General features: G+C 46.9%; 2 protein-coding genes and 1 pseudogene across 5 annotated transcripts in view; all 3 read right to left on the bottom strand.

Annotated features, from left to right (window-relative positions):
* The window catches only part of LOC137847122 (maestro heat-like repeat-containing protein family member 7), a 48,765-nt gene extending 48,257 nt beyond the window's left edge, over positions 1 to 508 (bottom strand). For both annotated transcript variants that reach the window (XM_068665403.1, XM_068665404.1), the window contains exons 1-2: positions 370 to 508; positions 15 to 191 (exon numbers count right to left, since the gene is read on the bottom strand). In XM_068665403.1, the coding sequence (XP_068521504.1) occupies positions 15 to 191; positions 370 to 507 (315 nt within the window). In that variant the 5' untranslated portion in view covers position 508. The remainder of the gene's footprint in view (positions 1 to 14; positions 192 to 369) is intronic.
* Positions 509 to 1,064: 556 nt separating this feature from the next.
* On the bottom strand, positions 1,065 to 6,065 carry LOC137847099 (maestro heat-like repeat-containing protein family member 7). Of its 3 annotated transcripts, none has more exons than XM_068665376.1 (9): positions 4,605 to 6,064; positions 4,113 to 4,462; positions 3,830 to 3,953; positions 3,459 to 3,548; positions 3,268 to 3,372; positions 2,869 to 3,046; positions 2,036 to 2,142; positions 1,658 to 1,807; positions 1,065 to 1,436 (listed from the first exon to the last, which is right to left on the bottom strand). In XM_068665376.1, the coding sequence occupies exons 2-9, from the start codon at positions 4,382 to 4,384 to the stop codon at positions 1,269 to 1,271; spliced, it is 1,194 nt and encodes a 397-aa protein (XP_068521477.1). In that variant the 5' UTR covers positions 4,385 to 4,462; positions 4,605 to 6,064; the 3' UTR covers positions 1,065 to 1,268. The 3 variants fall into 3 exon arrangements, with proteins under 3 accessions (XP_068521477.1, XP_068521478.1, XP_068521476.1); XM_068665377.1 differs by having other exon boundaries at positions 4,113 to 4,192; positions 4,334 to 6,063; XM_068665375.1 differs by having other exon boundaries at positions 4,113 to 6,065.
* Positions 6,066 to 9,849: 3,784 nt separating this feature from the next.
* Positions 9,850 to 23,483, bottom strand: part of LOC137847506 (ATPase family AAA domain-containing protein 2-like) — a 35,395-nt pseudogene continuing 21,761 nt past the window's right edge.

The raw sequence follows: 23,483 nt of genomic DNA, 5'->3' as shown, positions 1-23,483 counted from the left end.
CGCAGCACACTTACGTGGTCAAAGAGTGGCAGGAGCTTCTCAGCCAGCTGCAGAGCTGGGCCACTGGCCGTCCTCCTCTCCACATGAGCCATCACGTTTCTCAGCACAGGCAGGGCCTTCATCAGCATGTCTGTGTTGGTGTCCTGCAGGGCCTCCACAATGTCTGGCAGCAAGACCTGAATTTTCCTTGCCTGTAGGAAAGACATCATTTCCCTTCCGTGAGGCAGTGAGAGACCACCCTGGGCAAAGGGCTCTGGTTCCTGAGCACCAGCCTCCTGCCTTGCTTCTTGGCAGCGGGGAGGGACGGGAGGGCAGAAGAGCAAAGCCCCAGGCTGCCAACATGGCTTTGCATGACGATGGCCCGCTCACCTTCTCAGGGCTCTCTGACACGGTGCAGAGCCCTTTCAGAACCAAAAAGCGCATCTCTGGGCTTGGGTGCTTCAGGTAGCTCTGGAGGTGCACTGGGTTACCAAAGTCCTCCTCAGAAATGTGATTCTGGGCCAGCATCTGCAAGAAAGAGCAGTGAGAGTCTGGCAGGGCCTGCAGGGCTCCCTGCAGCCTCTTCTTCTCCCACCTTTGGGCAGGGATGGGGCAGCGCCAGCTGGCACCAAAGAGGCACCAGGCGCGGGGAGCTACGGGGGCTTGCCGGCCCCAGGGACCATGTGTCCGTACGTCCTGCGGGAGCTGGCAGTTTGGGGGTAGATGGGCACAGGGCTGTGCCTGTGTGCATGAAGGGGCACACGTAGCCCTGCTGGGAGCAAGGTTTCATCTGGGAACTCACAGCCAAGCGACGGATGCAGGTGTCTTCGGTGACTGCGGTGCACCAGTTGCACAGCGGCAAGTCTTCCATCATGATGTTTAAAACCTTCTCCAAGGTCTGCGGCATGGCCAGGATCACCTCCCACATGCCCAGGTCAGTGCTGCAAGCCCAGAATACTCTGTCAGTGAGGCTGCCTCAGCCGCAGGGCCACAAACTGGGCCAGCCCCAGAGGACCCATGCTGTCCTGCAGCCCCTGTGACCTGGGGAGCACTGAGGGCCCAGCCTGGGCAGGCAGGAGGGGGCTGAGCTGGTGTTCCCTGGGGGCAGGGGGACTCTGGGCTGCCGTGGACAGCTGGGATGCTGCAGCCCTGGCTGGCCCAGTAGGGCTGGAACACATTGGTGGGAAGGAGGGCTGTGCTCCTTGGGGATGTCCTGCTCTTTGCCATTGGTGTGGCAAGCAGAGAGTCTCCAGGTGCATCTCCCGACGCGGAACAAGCCCTCAAGGATGTTAAGGCCAGGACCTGCCACGTGGCGGAGAGAACTGCAGCAGGTTCTTGACTTCACTCCTGGGCATCACGTTGGTCAGCTGGAGAAGCAGGGAGTCCAGGCACTGCCACGCCGATGCTGTGTGGATGCTGCCCAGGTTTTTCCTGATGCACTCCATGATCGTTGGCACCTTGGGGGACAAAGTGGGAATGGTGTTGCCAGCAGACCGCAGCCATTGCCACAGCTGCCACTCAAACTTTGGCCCCTTCCATTGGTGTCTGCTGGCTTCAGGTGGCTTCTGGAGCCCAAGAGACCCCGATGTGCGAGGGAGGCGGGGAGGGAGGCAGGGAAGGAGAGAGGAACAATGCCTGGAAGAGCTCAAGGGCAGGGCCATGGCCACAGGCCACTTACATCTGTCAGCCAGTAGCCAGCGTCCTCCAAGGCTGCGTCCAGCACGCTGAAGGCCCCCTGCTTGTCATGGATGCTGGAGTCTTGTAAAGCTTCAAGGGCTGTGAGGATGATGTCCAGCCTCTCAGCAGGGAAGAGATGTCCTTCAAACCCCTGTGGGAAGAAGGAGGAGGGAAGACATGCCGCACTGAGTGTCCCAAGGGTGCTGCTTAGCTGAGCAGCAAGGGCAGCTCTGGAGAGAGGGCCCTCGGGGAACAAGAGGAACCCTCTCACCAGGGCGAGTGAGGCCGTGCCAGCCCCACCGGTTCTGGACCCCTTTGCCTACACGAGATGCCTGCTGATGCTGCGGACAAGATCCCCAGCAAGCCCAGAGCTCATTACCTTGGCAATTTCACAGGGAGTTGATGTTATAGAAAATGGAAATGTTGTATCCTCCAAATTCTGGTGTCTCTTTGCATACTTTTCCATGTCCTCTCTCAATCTGCATTCTAAACAGGGGGCAACACCAAATAGTCAGTAGGGAAGAGCATCTTTGCCAACAAGCTTGCCAAATATTGAAAAGCACTTTCACTAGGAATGGTTGAGGAGGGAGGCTCAGACCCATGGTGAGGAGAGTGATGGGCAGGGATGTAAAGCACAAGGTGAGGAGTGCTGGGAGCAAGAGGGACCTCAGGGATGATGCAGAAGGAGGAGAAGCAATGGCGTTGGGTGCTGTGGGGGTAGCAGCGTGTCACAGACCCCCTTCTGCTCGGGGTCAGGACGTGCAGGAAGCCCCCTGACACCTGCCTTTAAGACGGCAGGGAGCAAACAGTCAGGGAGCATTCTGGAGGGCGTCACCATCCCTGGTGATGCACGGCTGGCTCTGCTGTTCACTCCTCAGGGAAGATGTGGTTTGGGAAGTGCTCATCGATTGATGGCTTAGACTGGGGGAGACCACAAAATAGTGTGGTAGGTGATCTGGGGAGGGTTGGGAAGCACAGCAGCAGAGAACTGCTCCTGGACATCAGGTGAGTGTCTAGCTTCTGCGGAAAATGATAGCCAGAATGCTGCGGGAAGCTGCTGTGAGGAGCAGAGGAGGTCAGGGAACCTGGCAGAATTCTGTGGGCAGCCTCCACCAAGCACAAAAACAATCCTTCACAATACTCAGGGAGAACAGGTAGACAAACCAGCAGATGTCTGTGTGCAGATGGACATTGCCCACCACACCTTCTTACCTCTTCCTTCTGTGATGACTGTGTACATGTGAAAAAGACTTTTCAAAGCTGCGTGTCCCATGGAATCATCGCCACTGCTGAAAAGCAAGAGGTGGCCCAGCAGCTTGCCCAGGATGGGGATGCACAGGTTGAAATCTTTGGGCTCATCTTCACTATAGATTTCAAAGTTCTCTAAGATCTGTATGAAAAAGGGAGGAGAGACAAAGGGCTTAGTGGAGGCAGAGCCAGCCCCTGAGATAGCAGGGCCTGGGGAGGGAAGAGCAGGGGTTAAGGAGGGACAAAGACCCTCGATTCACAGTGCTGAGGCCCTCACGTACATCGAGGCTTGCCTCACAGGCACCCTTGCATGGCAGGATGCTCTGGGATGCAGGAAAGGGTGGAGGGTTCCTTGTGCCTTACCTTGGTCACCAAATACCAGCGGATGAAAGTAATCAGCCTCTCAATCCTCCTCACAGCTCTCTCGCGCACAGTTGAGTTTTTGGAGCCAGCAAAGTCCAGCATCACCTGCGAGGAGAGAAGTTGCTGGGTTGACAGTGGTCTGCAAATGTGACCTGAGAGGATTCTTTGGAAATTCTTTGCAAATGCCAAACCTTCAACATATTCTGCATCTCTGTGTTGAAACTGGTGATGGGACAGCTGAGTACGAAGCCCTCCAGCATGGTGTCCAAGGCATCCATAGTCTGCAGGGAGGACAGAAGAGCATCGAATTATTTCTGTGGCCCTCCTCACCCTCAGGAGCTGGCTCTGAGCCCCTCTGGAGTTCAAGGGTGGCTTTGGGGCTAAAAAGCCGCTGCGTGCAGACATCCTACAGCACGGGATCATGCCCGGGAAGGGGAAAGGGTGAGGCTGGGAAAGCAAATCTGGGCCCCGGCCCTGCACTGGTCTCTGGTTGTGTCAGCACGGGGAAGCAAGGCAGCAGCTCAGCAGGACTGGGGGTGCCGGTACCTCACCCAGCACATACCTTGGCGTAGAGCGCTCTTTCTGTCTCTGGCATGTCCGACTCCGGAGGCAGAAAGAAGACGCTCTTGCAGCACACGTTCAGGAGACTCTCCCTTTTGCCATGCAGTGCTGTTGGTACGGTGTTGCTGAAGGAGAGAGAGAGAGGAGCCTGTTGGATGCAGTGCCTCGAGGCTTATGAAGGAGGACACGGACCTCCCTTGGCCAGGCATCCCTGGGAGGGACGGGCAGCCTCCCTGCCAGCTTCAGGGCCACCAGGACATTGCCACCAGGGGCTGGGCACGCACCTGAGGAGGGCGACAGTCTCCATGGCGATCTGCCAGAATTCTGTGCGCAAGCTGTCCATGGGCTCCTTTTCCAGCAGCGCCTGCAGAGCACAAGCAGGATGAGACCTTGGAGCCGCCGGCACCCAGCAGCAGCAGAGCCAGCACTGCCCCAGCCCTCGCCTCCCAGGGGGCTGGTGCCGGGGGGCCTTGCCCCTTCCCCAACCCGCTGCACATCCTCTCACCATGATGTTCTCCACCAGCTTATGTTTGCTGCAGAAGCCATGCAAGTTCATCGGCACACCCTTCTCAGTGACACATCTGCACAGATCGCAGATTTCGATGAGGAAAACTATCTTCTGCTCCTCGTTGCCCTGGCAGCCACAAAGACACCAACAGAGCATTAGGGGAACACCCACGGCCAGCAGGACCAAAGCCTTGAGGGGTCTGGGGCTGTGTGGGACCCCTGGAGGGCAGCTCCAGGAGCACTGCTGTGATGCAAGTGGCTGCCGTTACCTTTTCTTTCCGTCTGACATATGCCCTGATAGATTGCACAGCCGAGTTTCTGCGCAGTTTCCATATATTACCTGGAAAGGACGAAAGCAAAGAGTGCTGCAGAGAGGGGCTGAATGCAGGGGTGAGGAGAGGAAGGGCCCCAGCCCCAGAAGGACGTGGGGAGGCCGCGGGAATGCCCAGAGGCTGCAGCAGCTCCGCTGGGAAGAGAGGCTGAGGGAGCTGGGCTTGTGGAGCCTGGAGAAGGCTGCGGGGGGACCTCGCTGCAGCCTCCCCGTGCCCAAAGGGGCTTCCAGGAAAGCTGGAGGGGGATCTTCATCATGGACTGCAGTGACAGGACAAGGGGTGACAGCTTTAACCTCAAAGAGGGCAGGTTTCTTTTGGCCAGGCAGGGATTTCTCTCCTTCACGCCCAGGGCAGTGAGGCCTTGGCGCAGGCTGCGGTGCCCCCTCCCTGGCACTGCCCACGGCCAGGCTGGGTGGGCTTTGGGCAGCCTGGGCTGGGGGGAAGCATCGTGGTCGCCGAGGTCCCCCCCAGCCCAAAGCGTCCTGGGATTCTGTGGTGCTGCGGAGGAAGCTCAGTCCCGTCAGCCCAAGCGCCACTTTACCCAGGAAAGGAGTCCTGGAGTCAAGCTGCGGTCTCTGTGTCCCCAACCCTCCCCACCCCATCCCTAAGACTCACTGGAATCCAGCAGCTGCGACTTCTTCTTGCTATCCTGTGTCGAACCGCTGTCCTCAACCACTAAGCTGTCCTCTACCGGTCTCCTGTCCTGTGCCGGGCTGCTGCCCACTTCCTGAGCAATGGCCTCTGCCGGGCTGCTGTCCTCTACCGGCAAAATGGCCTTGACTGGGGTTTTGTCCTCTGCCAGCAAGCTGTCCTCTGCTGGCTGGTTGCTGCCCCTAGAAGACCAGGTCTCCTGACAGGCCTGCCTGGGCTGCCTGGGTGGCATGCCTCCCTCCTCATCCCGTTCAGAAGCAGCCTCTGAAGTGGGAGAGCTCGCAAGGTTAAAAGGGTGGCTCGTCTGGGTGGGTGGTTGCGGCATTGTGGGACTTGGACTGCGCTCAGGGTCTCCTTGAGGCTCCTGTGCTCCTTCCATATCCGTCGCTGCCGTGCACCGGCACTGAGGGTCCGAGCCACGGCTGCGCTCTTATAAGGCGGAGCCCTGGCGTGTCACCAAGTGACGTCACAATGGGTGCCACTGTGGCACGTGCCTGGGCTGGGTGGGCACCCATTGTGACGTCACTTCGTGACACCCCAGGGCTCCACCTTATAAGAGCACAGCCATGGCTCGGACGCTCAGTGTTGGTGCACGGCAGTGACGGACAGGGCAGGAGCACAGGGCCTTCGAGGAGTCCCCGAGCATAGCCCACATCCCACAATGCCGCAACCACCCGACCAGAGGAGCCGCTGTTTTCTCTTTGAGAAGTCTTCCACTCCAGAGGATCCTTCTGAATGGGATGAGGAGGGAGGCATGCCCCCCAGGCAGCTGCTGGGGAGCGGGCCTCTGATAAGATTCTCTGTGTCTAGGTCTTGCTGCACGCTACTGCAAGGACCGGAGCGAGGAGAAGCTGAATGAAATCCTCAGCGGTGAGTGAGGGCAGTGGGGGGTGTGCTAGGGCTGGGGGGACAGCGGCAGAGGCCCCCGTGCCTTGCCCTGCTCCAGGGAAATGCTTCAGGGCGGAGGAGCAATGCAGCCATAGGAACGAGGGAGAGGAGACGGAGTAGCCCGTGGTGTCAGGGAATGGCCTCCCAGCCTGGAGCTGGGCAGTGCCGCTGAAAGGGTTGAGTGTCCCTGAGGAAGAGTCAGGGGAAAGGGCAGTAAGGCTGACAGAAGGTGGGAGCCTGTTGTAGAGCACGCAACCAGGACGAAGAGGGAGATGAGACAGCCTACAAGCAGCTAGGAGCAGGGTCACGATTGCTAGCCCTTGCTCTCATGGGGAAGCACAATAGCGAGAGGAAAGAGTCCAGGAGATTCCTGGAGTGTGTGAATCCTCCCAAGGGATGGAGGCAGGTGGTGAGGGAACCAGCTTGTGAAGGTGCCCCACTTGACCTGTGGTGCGCAGGTGGGGAAGGACTGGTGGCTGCATTTGGGACATTGCTGAGCAGCAGCTTTCAACGGATTCCTTTGTCCCTCCTGCTCCTCCTGGCCTGGGGAAGAGTTGAGTGGGGCTGGCATGCTCTGCAGGGGATGCCTGGGGATCTCTGCAAGGAGTGGGTTTTCATCTCTGCTCTTCTTTCTTTTGCAGTCCTCCAGCCTTCAGAGAAAGACCTGGAACCCATGGTCCGTTCCCTGGCAGTTCAAACCACCCTGATCCTGACGTCAAGGCATAAAGCAATGTCAGGACGGAGATTTCCACTGCTGTGGTGCTGCTAGCCCCGCAGCAGTCCTCAAAAGAGCAATATATATTTTAATAGAACTAGGTTGTTGTCTCGTTATTCCAGCAGCTCCTTCAAAGTGACTTGGTGCCATGACGCTGAGCTAACTTGGAGGCCACCAAGGACGTCTTTTCCCTGGGCCCGGTGACTGCATGGTGCCTACTCAACCAATGAAAGAGTCACAGAACCCTTGCGCTTGGAAAAGGGCCTTCAGCTCAAGTCCAAGCGTCAGCTAACACCACCAGGCCCACCACAAAACCACGGCCCTTAGCGCCAAGTCCACGCATTTCTTTAACAGCTCCAGGCCTGGGGACTCCACCAGTGCCCTGGGCAGCCGGTTCCACCCTTTCCATGAAGAAACTCTTCCTGACATCCCATCCTGTGAGTCCACCTGTGGTAGGTGCGCCCAGGTAGAAGAACTGCTCAGCCTCCTGGCAGAGCTTTGGGAGGAGGTGGACAGGCTGAGGAGCACCAGGGAGTCGGAGAAGGTTGAACTGTACTCTGCCAGCCCTGGGACAGATGCGTCAGGCAGACACAGCAGAGGAAATGGAGGATCCCCTACCCTCTGGCCATCAGGCAGAAGGAGTGCATCTCAGTGACGAGGGGATGGAAGTTTAGATCTGCTCGGAGCAGCAGGCGAACCCTTCCTTGCCTACCTCACCTTCCTTTCAGGTGCCCTGAAACAACAGACTCTGGAACTAATGGACACACAAATGATGATGTGCATGAAGGTCCATCCAGGTTGGAGGGGTTTTCTAGGGCAAGTCAGCCTTCCCCAGTATCACGACCACCTCCATCAAGAAAAAGAGAAGGGTTACTGTCATAAGTGACTCCCTTCTGAGCAGAACAGAGGGCCGCATACGCCAACCTGACCCAACCCATGGAGAAGTCTGCTGCCTCCCAGGAGATCAGGGTAAAAGATGTTTCTAGAAAGCTCACTTTCCCTGTAAGGACCTCTGAGCATCATCCATTATTGTTCTGTCCCCGGGTTTTTCGGGGCCCGGTGGCAGTGCCGTCCCCTCTGTGTCCCCCTTGGCGCAAGTGACACCTTGGTGCTGGCCGGGCTGTGTGGCTGCCAGGTGGGAGTCACCTGGGGGGGGGGGGGGGGGCTCGGGAGGGAGATTGGGTCGGGGCCAGGCTCCGAGGGGCGTGGGGGGGCCGAGGGGGTGGCGTCCGGGAGTGCTCTGAGGGGTCTGGGGGTGCTCACAGGGCTCCTGAGGGGCCGGGAGGGGGCGAGGGGGGGTCTGGGGGTGCTCAGGGGTCTCCTGAGGGGTGGGGGGGTAATGGGGGGAGCCCTGAGGCGGTCTCCGGGGGCTTGGACAGGGTCTGGGGGTGCTCGGAGGGATCTGGGATTGCTCAGAGGGCTCCTGAGGAACAGGGGGGGTAACGGGGGGAGCCCTGAGGGGGGGCTGTGGGGGTTTAGGGGGCTCCTGAGGTGCTCAGAGGGCTCCAGGGGTGCTGGGAGGGGTCTGGGGATGCTCAGGGGTCTCCTGAGGGGCTGGCAGGTAACGGTGGGAGCCCTGAGGAGGGCTACGGGGGCGCTTAGGGGGCTCTGGGGATGCTTGGAGGGGTTTGGGGGTACTCAGAGGGCTTCAGGGGTGGTCAAAGGGCTCCCAAGGGATGTGGGGGTGCAGGGGAGAGCCCTAAGGAGGGCTCTGGGGGGGCTCAGAGGGGTCTGGGGGTGCTCAGGGACCCCGTGCTACAGACCCATATCTGGAGCAGTTCTGGAAGAGCTGCTGCCTGTGGGAAGTCCACGCCGGATCAGTTCAGCAAGGACTGCATCCCGTGGGTGGGACCCCACAGCACAGGGGACGAGAGTGACCAAGGAGTGGCAGAGAAGAAGCACTGTAGACTGACCATAACCCCCGTTCCCCCGTTCCCCTGCGCCGCTCGGGGGGAGGAGGTGGAAGAGGGTGGACAGGGGGGAAGGTGCTTTTGGTTTCTTTCCTTTGTTTCTCACTTCTCTATTTTCCTATATATATATATATATATGATAATATATATTATCATATATATATATATGATAATAAATAGATAGCTACATATATAGAACAAAAATATGAAATAAAAGTACTTAAATATGTTTAAGAAAGATCAAATAAACAAATTTATTTAAAATATCTTAAAAGACCTATATATGAAATTTTATATACCTATATGAGATACTATTTACTAAGTTGTTTACAAATAACCGAACAGTGTGCAACAAAAGCCTCTGGAGAGTAAAAATTAAGTATGTTGAAGACTACTTGTCGGACCAGAAGGCTGAGATTTCTTTCTTAATTTCCTAGTAAGAAAAAAAAAGACAAAATAGCAGTCAGCACAAATGAAAGCTTAAGAACACTTTCTATTACTATAAAAATAAATAATTTGTAATACATGGTTAGTAATAGTTAGCAAACAGTGTGCTACCACCATCACAACGGCCTATTACCCCTTCTAGCTTCAGAGGCATCCTTATACATCCAAAATAGAGAGGAGGATATCAACTATATGGATCTCTCTCAGCAGTGGTTTCACAACAATTAGAAAGAAGAAACAGTTCCTGAGAAGCCACAACAAGCTCAAGTTAATTTCTGGACTTTGAATAATTACTCCTTAAGTTCTCTCTCTCTCTCCATACAGTAGAGCATGCTCCTGACTGACTTGTACAGTGCACTCTGAATAGGAGAGATTTGTTTGCCTATGCTAAAGGAAGAAATAGAAAACCAAGAAAGCTACTTAACTTTTAATACTTAAATTAAATGTTAAGTTACAAAAGTTCACAGGCCATGAGATTAGAAATAAATCCCTTCTCGAGCTAAAAGATCTCATTTTTTTTTTCAGGAGCGGCCTCCCTGAATCTAAATACTCCTCTCACAGGCAGAACAGAGTGTCCGTTCTAACTCTTTATCAGATGTGGAAAAAGAGATCGAGATGACCAGTGCCTAAAAAAAAGAGGCACTCTCTTTTTAAGGCAGACTGATCGGCACAACACATTTTATCTGTTCTCAAGCACAAGCAACTCTAAGATAAATGGGTTCAAGGATCTTCAATGTGAAGAGTGAACATCCAGCGTATACTGGGAACACCTGACTTGGACCATGGACGCCTCACGCAGATTTTGGAGGAGTTCGGACAACTCAGAAATCACCTTTTACAGGAAGAGACCAGAGAATTTGACTCAGTGTAAAACTGGCACAGGCAGAAATCTCCCCAATTACAGATGCTCAAGCGCATTAGTTAAAAAGAGATTAGAGTGTGACTAGAGAGAAGTCTCAAACTTATATACTTAAATTTCTCTCCAAGGACGGAACAACTGCTATCACTGTGCGTGACTGGCTGTAGAGGGAGAGAGAGCGAGTGAAAGACTTAGAAAAGCACCTTCCCTTCGTAGTCCTCCCACTCCCAAAATGGTTCTTCAAGGAAAACTACTGACAGATTAAAGTTAACTGCTTTGAAAGGGCTGTGTGGGTGGACCCGTTGTCTTCAAGTTCAAGCTTTTTCCTGCAGAAACTGCCAACAGTTATGCCAAATATAACAATGGTTTTGCAAGATGGATAAACGTCTTCCAGACTGAAAGGGAGAAGTCGTACTGTTGTTGTTGTCTGTGCACAGACACCTAAGCAGTAAAGAGCAATGCTAAACAACCACGATATCCCAGAACACACAAATACTGCGTAACAGTGACAGAAAGTGCTAGAATTCAAAACAAAAGTTACCTCCACCAAATCGGTTTTGTCGTAGTCTTCTCTATGGTTGTAAATACACTGATTAATGACGCCATATACTTTTTCCAGGTGATAAACGTCAAATCCCTTCGTTATCTTAGTGACAAAGCATAACAGTTTCTGAAGACAACAATGGAGCAAAACAACAACTTTAGAATAGTACAAGATCCTTTGAATACACTCTATATCTTTTCAGAGGTTGAACAGTAACAATACAAGTGACAGCCTACTTTTTCTTACGCTATTAAATAAAATGTGACACTTCAGAGAACAGATTAAATATCCCATGAGATTTCAGCAGGGAAAATATGAGTTAATTTTTCATATTTCAGAGAAAGGAAAGGCTGAAATTTCGGACAATCTTTTACTACTAATCAATCACATCAACGGTTGCAATTGCAAGTCGACTGCTCCCAAAGCAGCAGGGAATGACACGATCCTCTTTGTAGGACAGCTGCTGCCACAGCAAAGCCACTGTTGCATTTCATTAGAGAAGCGTTGCAGCAGCGCGGGGCACTGTAAAAAGGCTGCAGATCTTGTAGATACAGCTGTGCCAGCTGGAAAAGGAAGCACCCTTAGGTGATTACCTTTACCCACATGTGCCATGCCTACAACTCTGCTGGCAGAACAGGTTGCTCAAACGCCCAGAGCAAAGGTGGATTAGTTTGCTCAGTCCTACCTTTAAATTCATGGGTGGGTAAATAGCAAAGTGACTGCTTGTAGCAATCACCTCTCTCTCACACAGTCATTTCTATTACCAAAGATGCAGAGATGATAATCTCTGGCACAGCAACTGTGACAAGCTAGTGGCAGCACCTTCTTCCACTGCCACAGCTGTCCATTAGCTGTGTGAGCCTGCAAGTATGTAGCTTTAGGGAGCAGCCATACCAAATGGAAATACTACTGCCCCCTGGAAATAATGCTGCTTATCATCTTATCAGCAAACTCTGCCTCCCTCATGTATATATATATATATATATATATATACACACACACACAATATAAGAACTTCTAATACTGCACTTTCAAGGAATTTCAGAAAAGTAGTCACTTCTCCATGGCTAGCTAGTTTACGTCAACCTGCTAACTTCAGGTTTAAAATCATCACTGCAAGAAATAAAGATCCTTTTCAGGTTCTTAATACATCAAAGCATGAAAAAAAAGTCCCCAAATAAAAGCCCTCAAACCCATCATTAAAATTACAAATCATTAAATGATATGCATAATAGTACTAGCAGGTTGTCAATGTGGTATTTTAAAATTCAGCAAGGCCTTTTATCTTAAAAATTAGGCAAAGAATCTATCTCCTAAACTACAGATGACCAGAAGCAAATGGTAGCCTACAGAAATTTACACGAGGTATGGAAACTAAACAGTCACAGTGCATTACAGGCTGAATTATTTCACTATCTATATGTCCTTCCAATTAATTGTTTTAATTGGCATTGGTTAACAATGGGCTTAATTTGCAATTTTACATGTCGCAGGAATATGTCCTATTTGAGCATCAAAAAAAAAGCTGAAATTAGACATACTTTGAGCTCATAGCGATCCACGATAACTATGTAGTCAATCTCTGCAGGAACTTGTACAGGGTTCTCATCACTTATCTGTTGCTGGTCTTCTTCCCAAGAACGTTCAGGAGTCACTGCTTGAAATGCCCAGGAATCTGGAAGGACACAAATTTCTTCAGTCAGGTTTTCTGTTTATCTAGAATACAGTCTCAGTGAAGTATCCTGTACCTGCAAAACAGTCTCTCTCTACAAATACAGAGACAGAATTGTTATCGTCTGCACTGAGAAATACTTGGCTTCTCCCTTCTTTCCAGCTAAAGCCACTGCTCCATAAAAATTAGAAACTAAGACAAAAAAAAGCAAACAAAAATACCCACAAACAAAAAGCACTAATGAAAAGGTTAATAGTGGAAAAAAATAGTCATGTTGCCAATTCAGGTTAGGGAACACATCTTAGAGTACAACATTAGGGCTTAAGTCTCCTATTCCACATGTTACTCTGGATCCACGCATCTTGAAGTGCTGCTTTTTCACCTAAGCTGCTCGTTATTGGAAAGCACCTCGTACAATAAAAGAGTGTCAGTGACTGCTGGCTTTCAGTTAGGTACCATTAGAAAAAAACAGACTTTAGAATCAAAAAACCAGCACCTACAGAAACGTGGGCTTGGCTTGCACAATTAGAGGAGCAACATCATTACGGAATAAACTGTGTGATGATTTTTGAGAGCTGTAACAGAAAAAATAGAGTGAAATTGAAGGCTAAAGCTAATAAATAGTGCAATCCTCCTCAGCAAGAATAGGGTGCTAAAGGATCTGATGGACTTCTCCCTTACCATTTGAACTTGGATTTCCATTAGTTATAGTTCCCCATCTTGGTGTTGAATATCCACAAAGCTTAGCACTTTCCTTTTCAGTGTTAAGTTTAACTTGACATATGTCAGAAACATGTTTGTCCACAAACTCTTCTTCATCACTATCGTTTTGGTCATCTGTTGGTACTCTGTTCTCTTTATCGAATCGAGAACTCCTCTTTGCTGCAGCACGCGCACAGTTGTTCCTTCTGCGCTTTCTTTCTGATGCACCTACAAAGAGACAGCATAAAAAAAAAATAATCCAAAACATAACCAAAAGAATTCTTTCTTCAAAATCCATTATCTTCATCTTACTTGACTGACAAGGAAAACAAAGGAACTGAGCTACCACTGCCTACATACGCTGAGAAAAGAGTTGAAAGTTAATGGGGTCAGTTTGCTATTAAGATTAAAAACAAGCAAACAAACCACACACACAGCTACGGAATTTCATTCACTAGTCACTTTCAGGATTTTACATGCTGAGGATTCTTACTTTGGATGGGCAGTATTAATACAACGTGAGGTTATTTGATAAAGTCACCGTCTTACTACATGAACTAATACAGATGAACATCATAAAAGCCTCTGGAAATAAGCTCTCCTTCGAGTCTGGTATCAAGCTGAAGACTTCAAAAGCTGAATACGTGTTTGGAAGAGATTAATTAATGAGACAATTTTAAGGGAATATTCAAAGGAGAAAAAACGTGAAGACTTATACCTCGTACGCTTCCTGATTTGGTAAACCTTTTGTGAAAAAACAAACTTTGTGGTTTTGCCCAACATTCGTAGTATTCATATAGTATTGCAAAAGGATATGGGTGGAGTCCATGGCAAAATTCCCACTCTCACTAGTTAGACTTCCCTCCTTCAACTGGGAATCACAGTATGAGGTAGCTAAGATTTTAGCATTTGGGGAAGGGAGGGGTGGAGTGGGGGTAAAAATACCATTTTGCATAATTAAAAACTAGTTAAGTATTCAGAAACTGCCATCCACAACATTTTTTACCTCAAGAATTAGCAATTTAGGGGCAGCTAAATGTCAACTGGGCCATCAAAGTTGTTTTTGTTTGTTTGTTTGTTTTTTATATTGTAAACCAACTTTCTTTGAACTTTAATTCATCACTATATTGAATGAATGTCCTCTGGATTTCTCTCTCACATTTTGAAGTAAATTTGAAAACAAAATACCTCTGGCATAAAGAGCCAGGCATCAGAGACACCTGTTGCGCCTCAAGAACAGAGAAGGTATGAATGACAAGAGCAGCTGAATAAAATGCAACTTACCATTAGAAATGGGTGTACTGGCATCTACAGGTGCCGCTGGCATCGCCTCATTTTCATTACTCTCTTCATCTGGTTTGTCGTCTTCAGTAGCAGGGTTCTGCTGTGGTGACTTGGAGTCGTCCCATGGAGCACACGCTGGAGAGGTGCGACCTTGCAATAAAGAATAGATACCAAAGATCTTTGTCGTGCATTTTCAGTTACAAATGCAGAGACAAGTCTTAAAATCCTTAGCGTTAAAGCACGTACCTCTTTTCTCATGAGATTCTTTAATTTGTTCACAAAGTCGTCCAAACTCTGTATCCATTTCGTTCCTCACCATTGAATATGCAGTGTCTTGCAAAACATAGGCTCTGTGACGATCTGAAATTTTTACAGACTTTAACTGAATGTTGTCTACCAACCAATGAAACTGTTTTGATCACAGAAAAAAATTGCTTTCTTCATAGGTTGGTTCCGAAAGTTTATCTCAGTGAATATTTTCAGCATAACAACATAGAAGTTAATTAAAACAAAAGCACTAGTTCCTTGGGAACACTTATATCACAGTTCCATACCCAAGTAGCAAAATGGTAAAATATTTACAATGTGGTAAGAGATGTTCTCTGTGGATGCCCAAAATCATCTAATCCATCTGAAGTCTACTGTCTGAACACAGCATTTATCCATCTATACGTTTGACCGATTTTTTAAACTAGGGCTAAAAAGCACATCCTCACCTGTAGATCTCTGATCCGGGTAGTACTCTAAGGCATTGTTACAGATTAGATCGATGTCCTTCAGATAGTCTCCTGCAGTGAGGTACTGGCGTGAGTACGTCAATTTGAGTACAATTTGAGTCAGAACTGTTGAAAGATCCATCGGCTCTTTAATCCTTGTGGCATAGTCAGGTACCTGCAGATCAAATACAAGCATTCAGAGGTTTTCTTAACCTTGCACACTGTCTACCAAAATTATTCTGAAAACTTTAAATAAACGACTTCCTAAAAACTCTGAACATTTGCGATGCATCAGATTGCATTTGCGATGCTGAAATTAACCAGTTTGCTTCTCAAAAATGGAAGGGCTCTTTCAACTGGCATTAGAGCTGCTAGGAGAGGACAACAAGAAGTAGGGCGGTCAGAAGCACGTGCATGGTAGAGAAGAAACACTGAGGGTGGGAGATTCATTTCACTTTGCTTCAGAAAATCACAACAGTGAAAGCTGAGTAAGCCACCCGACATTCTCTTTGTTGTCGACATTGAGGAAAAGGTGCATGCATTGCACCTGTGAAGTACCTATTGCAGGCATCTACTTTAGAATGAGATAACTGGGCCCAGAGGTGCTGAGTTCTTCCCTCAGACCGTAAGAGGAGCCTAATGACTAGTTCAGATGAGGACATACGTATCTGTCTGGATTTTTCACAGCTCAAGAACCTAGGAGAAAAGGGGAAGAAAAGCCAGTGGATGCCCACATGAAGAGGACTTTGCTGATCCGCAGGTATATTCAAGTTATATCTGTCTTTGAAATATACGCCGCTAGTTTAGACTTATCTAATCAATTATGGAGAAAAAGGGATCTAAGCAGCCAATTGGAGGAAAAAGAAAACACACTGCACTTATGGTTGATTCCTATTGAGGAGTTCCAGATGAAACAGAGAACAGGATCTCAAAACTTACTTTTACAAACGGCTGCTCCTATTCCTGTTCCCACAGGTACTGACAGTCCAATAAAGGGCTTTAGACTTCATTAAAGTACTCCTGTAAATACTGTTTCTAATTATAAGGGAGGATCTCTGTGCTTTTCAGTGCTGTGACATGCCTACATATCAAAGCCTTTTCACGAGCAAACTGTGTTGGCATTTGGACTGGCTTTTTAGAATGAAACCAGGGCTTTCAGCGAATAATCCAATAAGAGACATTTGAGAGTCAGCAGAAGTAAAAGCACTGCCTCTGCTTCTTGCAAAATCCTAATAGCGCAGCCCTAAAAACAAAGTTGAACCTTCCCCAAAACGCTGAGAAATACGAACACTGAGAAGTTACAGACACACACAGATCAGCACTAGGTTACCTTCTGTGGGTCAACAGGCTTTGCAAATTCCCTGAGATGTCTGTCAGTGGCAAGTCTGTGAGTAATGTCCCTCAAGAAAATTCTAAGTTCACGCAAGGTATCCTCCTCTTCCTCCTCCAGCATCCCTACTTCTTCCTCTTGTGGCTTCTGAGGCTCAGCTGCTGGTGCTACAGGCAGGACTTCCAATGTCTGATCAACTTCAATTAATCAGGAAAAATTAGCCAATTTACAGTACTCAAATTGAAGCATATGACAAATTACTGACAGAAAATGACCACCAAAGCAAATCCCAAAGAGCTAGTAACTTCGATAGGAAAGTTTTAGATGTACTCCTGTCCTGGTTTCAGTTAGCACAGAATTAATTTTCTTCCTAGTTAGCTGGTGGAATGCTGTGTTTTGGCTTAGGATGAGAAGAGTGCTGATAACACCCCGATGCTTTAATTGTTGCAGAGCAGTGCTTATACTAAGCCAAGGACATCTCAGCCTTTTGCTCTGTCCTGCCAACGGGCAGGCTGGGGGTGCAGTAAGAGCTGGGAGGGGACAGACCCAGGACAGGTGACCCAAACTAGCCGAAGGGGTATTCCATCCCATCTGACATCATGCTAAACAATAGATAGGGGTGGCTAGCCGGGGGGAGGGGGCCGGACTGCTCGGGGTTAGGCTGGGCATCGGTCAGCGGGTGGTGAGCAATTGCATTGTGCATCACTTGTTTGTACATATTATTATTTCCCTATTATCACCATTGTATTATTATTATTTTGTTATTATTATTTTCCTGTCTTATTAAACTGTCTTTATCTCAACTCACGGGCTTCACTTTCCATTTCTCTCCCGCGTCCCAGAGAGGGAGGGGGGAGGGTGAGCGAACGGCTGCGTGGTGTTTAGCTGCCGGCCGGGTTAAACCACGACAACTCCTTATATCCTCCTCACCTCTTTTCTTTACAGGAGGCTTAGCCACTTGATTTAGAATTAGGTCCTCAAAAAAAGCTGCTCTCCCTGCCCTTCCAGGCAACTCAATATTGCACGCTTCTCCAAATTCCTTATTAAATAATTTTTGGATCTAAAGCAGAAGGAGGAAAGACATTTCAGATTTAAGCCCACAAAAACTCACCTTCTATTCCAAAAAGACAAGTACCTTTTAAAATTAATAATAACCTGAAGAACACAAACTGAAAAAAGTTATCTTCCTGGCCTTAAAAGGCTACATTTTCACAGGCTGGCACGGCAAATTCAAATATCACCTTTAAGAATCACCTATAGAATTAAAGCTCGCTGAAGGGATTGTACGCTACACTGATAAAGTAATGGCTTTCACCACATCCAACATCGCTTCCTTTGTATTTACTTGCCTTGCTTCATCCCTTAGTTAGAACCTTTATGGCTATAGAGGGAAGAGAAAGGCTTCAGCAGACAAGTGAGGGCTTTTTGCTGAGTTTTTATTTCTCTACCAAAAGGTGTCTGAAGTAGCTAGTACCTCTACGTCTTCCTCCATTTTCCATTTCTAGTATTAAAAGGTAGGTAAGGAATTTCACTACTTATTTTAGAAGCAATTTAGAACCTGTACAAAAACTTCTGTGGGAACTCAAGCACTTTCAAAGCAGTTGATAATAAACACGTCTAGGTAAGACCCGTTCTCTTCCCCCAATAACTGAGACAAAATAATCAGAACGAGAACAGCGTGTTCCTGTTTTGGGCACCTTCCCTTAATGTAAACTCTCAGAAGTCAATGAAGTTCTGCATGTACTTTTACTACAGTTTATTTAGGAATACAACTAGAATTCCATTCCAAAGTTACTTGAGCAGAAATTGGAACTCAGCTTTCCAGCTTGGAAAGCTTTGGCCTATATGAAGAAAGAAACTGATTTTTATTTTTTTTTTTAATCAAAGTGTTTCAATTCTCTACTAAATTGCATTATTAGCAGTTTACCCAACATAGCACGGAATGGCAGACTGTCAGAAGAAATCTCTTCAGTAAAAACATCCTCTTGTCATTTCAAGCACTGCATATTCTTGACTGAACCACTTTGTAGCCACCGGAATTATTGTATTAATTTATTATTTGCATGCGTGAGAAGGGGGTGAAAGTCACTTGCTTGACTCAGAAAAAACTTTAAGCAGATGCTTTCACAGTATTCTTTTTCTCTAAGCTAATTTTAAGTGATTTGTTAGGGTGCCTGAGTAATAACAGTAGGCATTTAAGAAAGCACAGCATTTTGATGCTGAAAGCATTCATAAATTATAAGAAACTGAAGAAATAGTAAGAAAAGTATTGACAAATAAATACCTCTTCTGGGAGCTCTGAGTGACGTACATCAGACGTAGCAAGCAGTAAAACAGGCGAAAATGCTGGAATGTTACGTAGTAGAGTTAGAAAAGTAAGTTTCAAGGCAGGTCCAGCGTTGTACCACCATAAATGGGTATCTGGGACATAAATTATGCTTGGTGCTGTCTTCTGAGCATTTCGGATCAGCTAGTGAAAAGGAAAGCTTGGGTAAGAAAACTAAAACACGGAGAATAACCTGTTAATACATAGCTACATAGCCATCTGACTGCCCCATGAAAGGAAACTATGTGAACAGAGTGGCAAGCATCCTGTCACATAAGGAATTTCTCTGGGCACCCTTTCAGATTATCAGTATTCGGAGAACTCTAGTCAGAAGATGGGAAGGATATATTCAGGCAGTGGCTAGACACCGTAGCTATATGGCCACGGCCACAATCATCGCATAACAAAGAAAGGAAATGTCCCTCTTATGGGACACATCAGTATTCAGTCGTGTAACATGTCTGTCCTTACTTGTATAGCTCTCAAACGTTTCCACTAAAGGTAAAAATATTTTAAGGTAGTGATGCCAAACAATAAAATGGATTTCCTGCCTAAAAGTAAAAACACCAAATCTGTTCATTTTTTCTAGCTAAAACCACATCAGCGTGTTAATGCTTTTATTGCACACACTGCAACAGCACAAGTTGTGTATGTCCATGTGAAAACAAAATAAACAGAAGCCCCAAACCTTGGTTGCCTTACTAATATAATTTAAAAGAAGGCTACAAAAAGTAGCCGACATGCAGTCTGATACAGAGCCATCTACTGGGAGCACACAGTCTTAGGAGGCAATGAGAACTACTTTCTGCATCCCAGGGAGATGAGCAGCATTTCTTTCCACAAAGAGATGTTCATTAGCAACACCGCCCAGCTTCCTGAGCTGCTAGCAACATCATCACTGTAAAATTGGGTATGGAAAATGTGGACATGTACAACATCCAGATTGTTTGTGGTGCTGTCTAAAAGAAAAGGGGATTTTCAGACAGAAGCAAACATCCCAGCACATTAAAACAAGGCCACCTTCATTACCAATGAATTTTGCTCACCTTACTTGCAACTCGATTGATCCTCTACGTACAGTCAGTGAATCCGATGAGAATAAAAGGAAATAAGGTACCTGTCCGCAGATTTCTTCTGGCGGTGCAACGTTTGTAAGCAGAACAGAAAGGTCCAGGGTGTGAACGGGAAACTTCTCCAAAGCGTGCAACACCGCGGGTGCCACGTAAGAAACCTGGCCGTACCCTTCTTTTCCTACTATTAGCAGACAGGGCCGGCATGATGTTGGTTCGCAGAAAGCACTCCTAGAACAAGAGTTAAGAAAACAAGCTTATAAATGAGGTGCTGAATAGACACACAGATGTTCCAAGTACTTTTCCTATAGATTTTCTTTTCCCTCCCCAAATAATCCAAATGGCACATTAAATACATGTAAGATTTCCAGTTAAGTTATTCAGTCATTCCAATTGTTTCATCTTCTTCCCTTGTGTTTCCTATTCTTTACTAAACCAAGACTGCAAATTAATATCCCTGCAATCTTGCTTTACTACTAGGAAATAAATTTGCAATGAGCATTTGTTTCCCCACTACAATCAGGCTGTACCTTTGCTGGCTTAAATCAAAGATGCTAGAGACTTAGCCTTGCTCTAGAGGACAGAAAATCTTCTGGACAACACAGCAATAGAAACTGAGAAAAATAACTGATCCAGCTGCGACAACATGATCTAACTTAACAACCGTGGGCTTGCATGACTTCCATACTAAAATACCACAAGATTAACACAACTTGGTGGCTTAACAAATACAGACACCATTCAGATTTTTCTCAAGGTGTTTTAACAAGCCATTTCTCAGTGTTCTTTCTACTACAAAATTCACTACTGGTTTAACAATCCTGGAAAACAGAAGGGCAAAAGGTGGCAACACAAACCCATAAAGTTGGGGTATTTTTAGCTAAAAGGACAGACAGGACATGTATGTGGTCTTGAGTCTTTCAAAGAATGCCATGGATTAAGTCAACGTGTTCTGGTAGTCTACAGATCACTTTGGCTTAGGAAGAGAAGCCTGGGCTTTTCAATTGGGTCATTCAGAGCAACTTCATTACAACTTTAGTCCCTTCACCCTTTCTTCTTGTGAATACCAAGCACCCCTTCTACACACTAACTTGATGTTACCCCTTCGTCTACCACCCCTCACACTCTTAACAGCTGGAACTGTTTACAAAGGCTCATCAGACCTGAGAATTTAAACATAACAGGGATCTGTCTTTCTTTACCTGCTGAAACAGAGGAGTTTTTTCTCTGGTCCGTCAGGCATTCCATCTTTGAATTCATCTCCAGAAACCAAGGATGCATCGTCATCACTGTCGAACATATCATCTTGTAAAATAGGATTTAAATGGTCTGAAAGGCAAAAGAGGTTTGTTAACTTCCCTGAATAGCCTTTGTCTCTTTCTCTTACATTAATACAGCTTCTAAATCAGTGCCAAAACCCTTTCTTCATTTGAGAGCACACACTGAAAGCTATTTCCTAGAGTTCATCCCACCACAGATCTAAGGAGATGGCACAAGGCCCTACAAAGCTGTACCAAGTCCCACTGATGTGTACGTATAAGGTACGCTACTCTTGGTGATTTTTTTCTCCCCCTTAGAATAAAGGAGCTTACGAACAATCTTTAGCAGAATTATAAAGAAGTGGATGCTGTGGTTATACCTTGCTGTCGGTCCTCCTTTAGCACTAGCTGTGCATGCGGGAAGATCTTATGCACAACTTGTAAAATATTCGCTACTGATCTTTTAAAAAGTGGCTTGAAAATGGGTGATAGTGCTTGTACGGGTGAAGCCTCGATCCTGTTTGATGCCAGAACAACCTTCTTCGGAGCCATGAAAAAGTCCTTTGCTTTTATTTTAATAGAATTAACGTCTAGTTGCAATTTCTCCCTACTTGCATAAATCTGAGGATAGCATCGGCGCAGAGAGCACAGAGCAGCTTCAGTACATAAGGATTTGATATCTGCACCACAGTATCCTTACAAACAAAAATCAAACGTTACATCAGTCAAGGCCCAGGTTTACAACATGCAACATTTAAAGAATTTGTAATGCCAAAACCAAACAGGTTAACAGGGAATTCAAAGTGCTACCGTTCTGCAGGGAAGTTTCATGTTGCTCACTGCCTGATATCCTGCGCTTATGCAGCTGAAGCAGACTCCTCATCAAAAACTATATTCTTGAGGAAGATGCCCCAGAACCATTTAACGTTCTCAGACAACAAGAGGAACGACAACAAAGAGTAAATAGATGAAAGCATCTAACTCTGTTCGCTATGAAGGCGTGCCAGCTGCCTTGTTGACTAGTTGTGCAGCAAGGCACAAGAGCTTGGGTACTGCCTGGTACAAGCTAAGGTTCTTTACAACTTGCTCACAAGCAAGAATCCATTTTGGTTTCAGTCTTAACAAGGCATTTCTCAGCTAGTTCATCAAGCAACATGTCCGGTGGCTTAGGGGTCCAGTCACGAGTATGAATCTTGAAAATTTCTTTTCTAGCCTGGAAGCAAAATCATTGCATTTTAGCTTGTCTCAAGTTTTCCTTAAAAATACCAACAAGAAACAAACAAACAAAAAAAAAAAAAACAAAACAGTCCTCCCTCAAAACCCCTCATCTATTAATACGCTTTTCTTACTTGCTCAACTTTCAAGTATTTTACAGTTATTTAATATACACTCTGCATTGTCAACCAGGAAATTGAATATTTCTTATTTGTTACACTGGACTTTTTTCTAGGAACCTACAGTGAAAGAAAAGGCATTTATAGCTTCAATAACAAGTTTCCAAACTATGAGACCTAAGGACCCAGAGGAAAATACTGCAATGAAAAATTTATCCAGAAACATTTCTTTGTTGTCCAAAAAACTTCTCTAAAATTTAACAAGCTTTCATTGTGACAGTCTCATTACTTCATCACATTTGCTTTTCAGGCAGTAAATTCACAGAAAGCACTTCTGGCACAATGCTTCAAATTGCTACAATTACTATAAAGAAGAAAATAATTATGACTCAAACTACTACCACTGATCCGGGGCACAATCAAATGCAAACACGTCCCCTATTCATTCATAAGTGAAGGATTGAGACCAAAAACACAACTTCATGATGAAAGCGCCCAAGTGGACTAAATAATTAAGCAAACAGGTACAACTTTGGGAATGAAAGGTTTGATTATAGAACTAACTACTTGGTGGTATCATCTTGACCATATATATTCAGTACCAGATTTGCCCTCCATGGAACAACGCAGTGTCTCCACATATCACTCTCTTGTTCAAGTTGTCAATTTTTTTTTTCCTATAAAGTTGGACTTTGCCATGGTAGCACTAATGTTGAATTTCAGTTCTCACCTCTTTATTTGGCAAGTTGAAGAGGAACTCTCTGTCAAAGCGTCCTGGTCTTCGTAAAGCAGGATCTATAGAATCCAGTCTGTTGGTAGCTCCAATTACCACGATCTCCCCTCTGTTAACTATGCCGTCCAGAAGCGTCGGAAGAGTTGAAACAATGGAACTAATAGAAAAATATAATTTTTACTTACTGGTTCAGTAAATTTTGTCACATTCCACATGACTTTCTTCCATGAGTAGTCAAAAAGGACAAGCTTTAAGGACAAGACTCATTTTAAGACATAAACAATAGGTAAGTTAACACAGACCACATGCTGATATCAGGCTTAGTAAATTGGTTTCAACTATCGTTTAGAAGCACCTGTTTTGGCATTGAGTTACA

The sequence above is a fragment of the Anas acuta genome, chromosome W (assembly GCF_963932015.1).
Source record: "Anas acuta chromosome W, bAnaAcu1.1, whole genome shotgun sequence".
Classification (NCBI taxonomy): Eukaryota; Metazoa; Chordata; class Aves; order Anseriformes; family Anatidae; genus Anas; species Anas acuta.
Note: the sequence above shows the minus strand (reverse complement) of the source record. Positions and strands in the feature narration are given on the sequence as shown.

Excerpts from the sequence above, each read along its gene's own strand:
- LOC137847099 (XM_068665375.1), bottom strand. The coding sequence starts at position 4,492 with ATGCTCTGTTGGTGTCTTTGTGGCTGCCAGGGCAACGAGGAGCAGAAG. Across the intron at positions 3,373-3,458 it reads AGATGCAGAATATGTTGAAG|GTGATGCTGGACTTTGCTGG; the intron begins GTTTGGCATTTG and ends CTCTCCTCGCAG. Across the intron at positions 1,437-1,657 it reads CTGGCTACTGGCTGACAGAT|GTGCCAACGATCATGGAGTG; the intron begins GTAAGTGGCCTG and ends TTGTCCCCCAAG.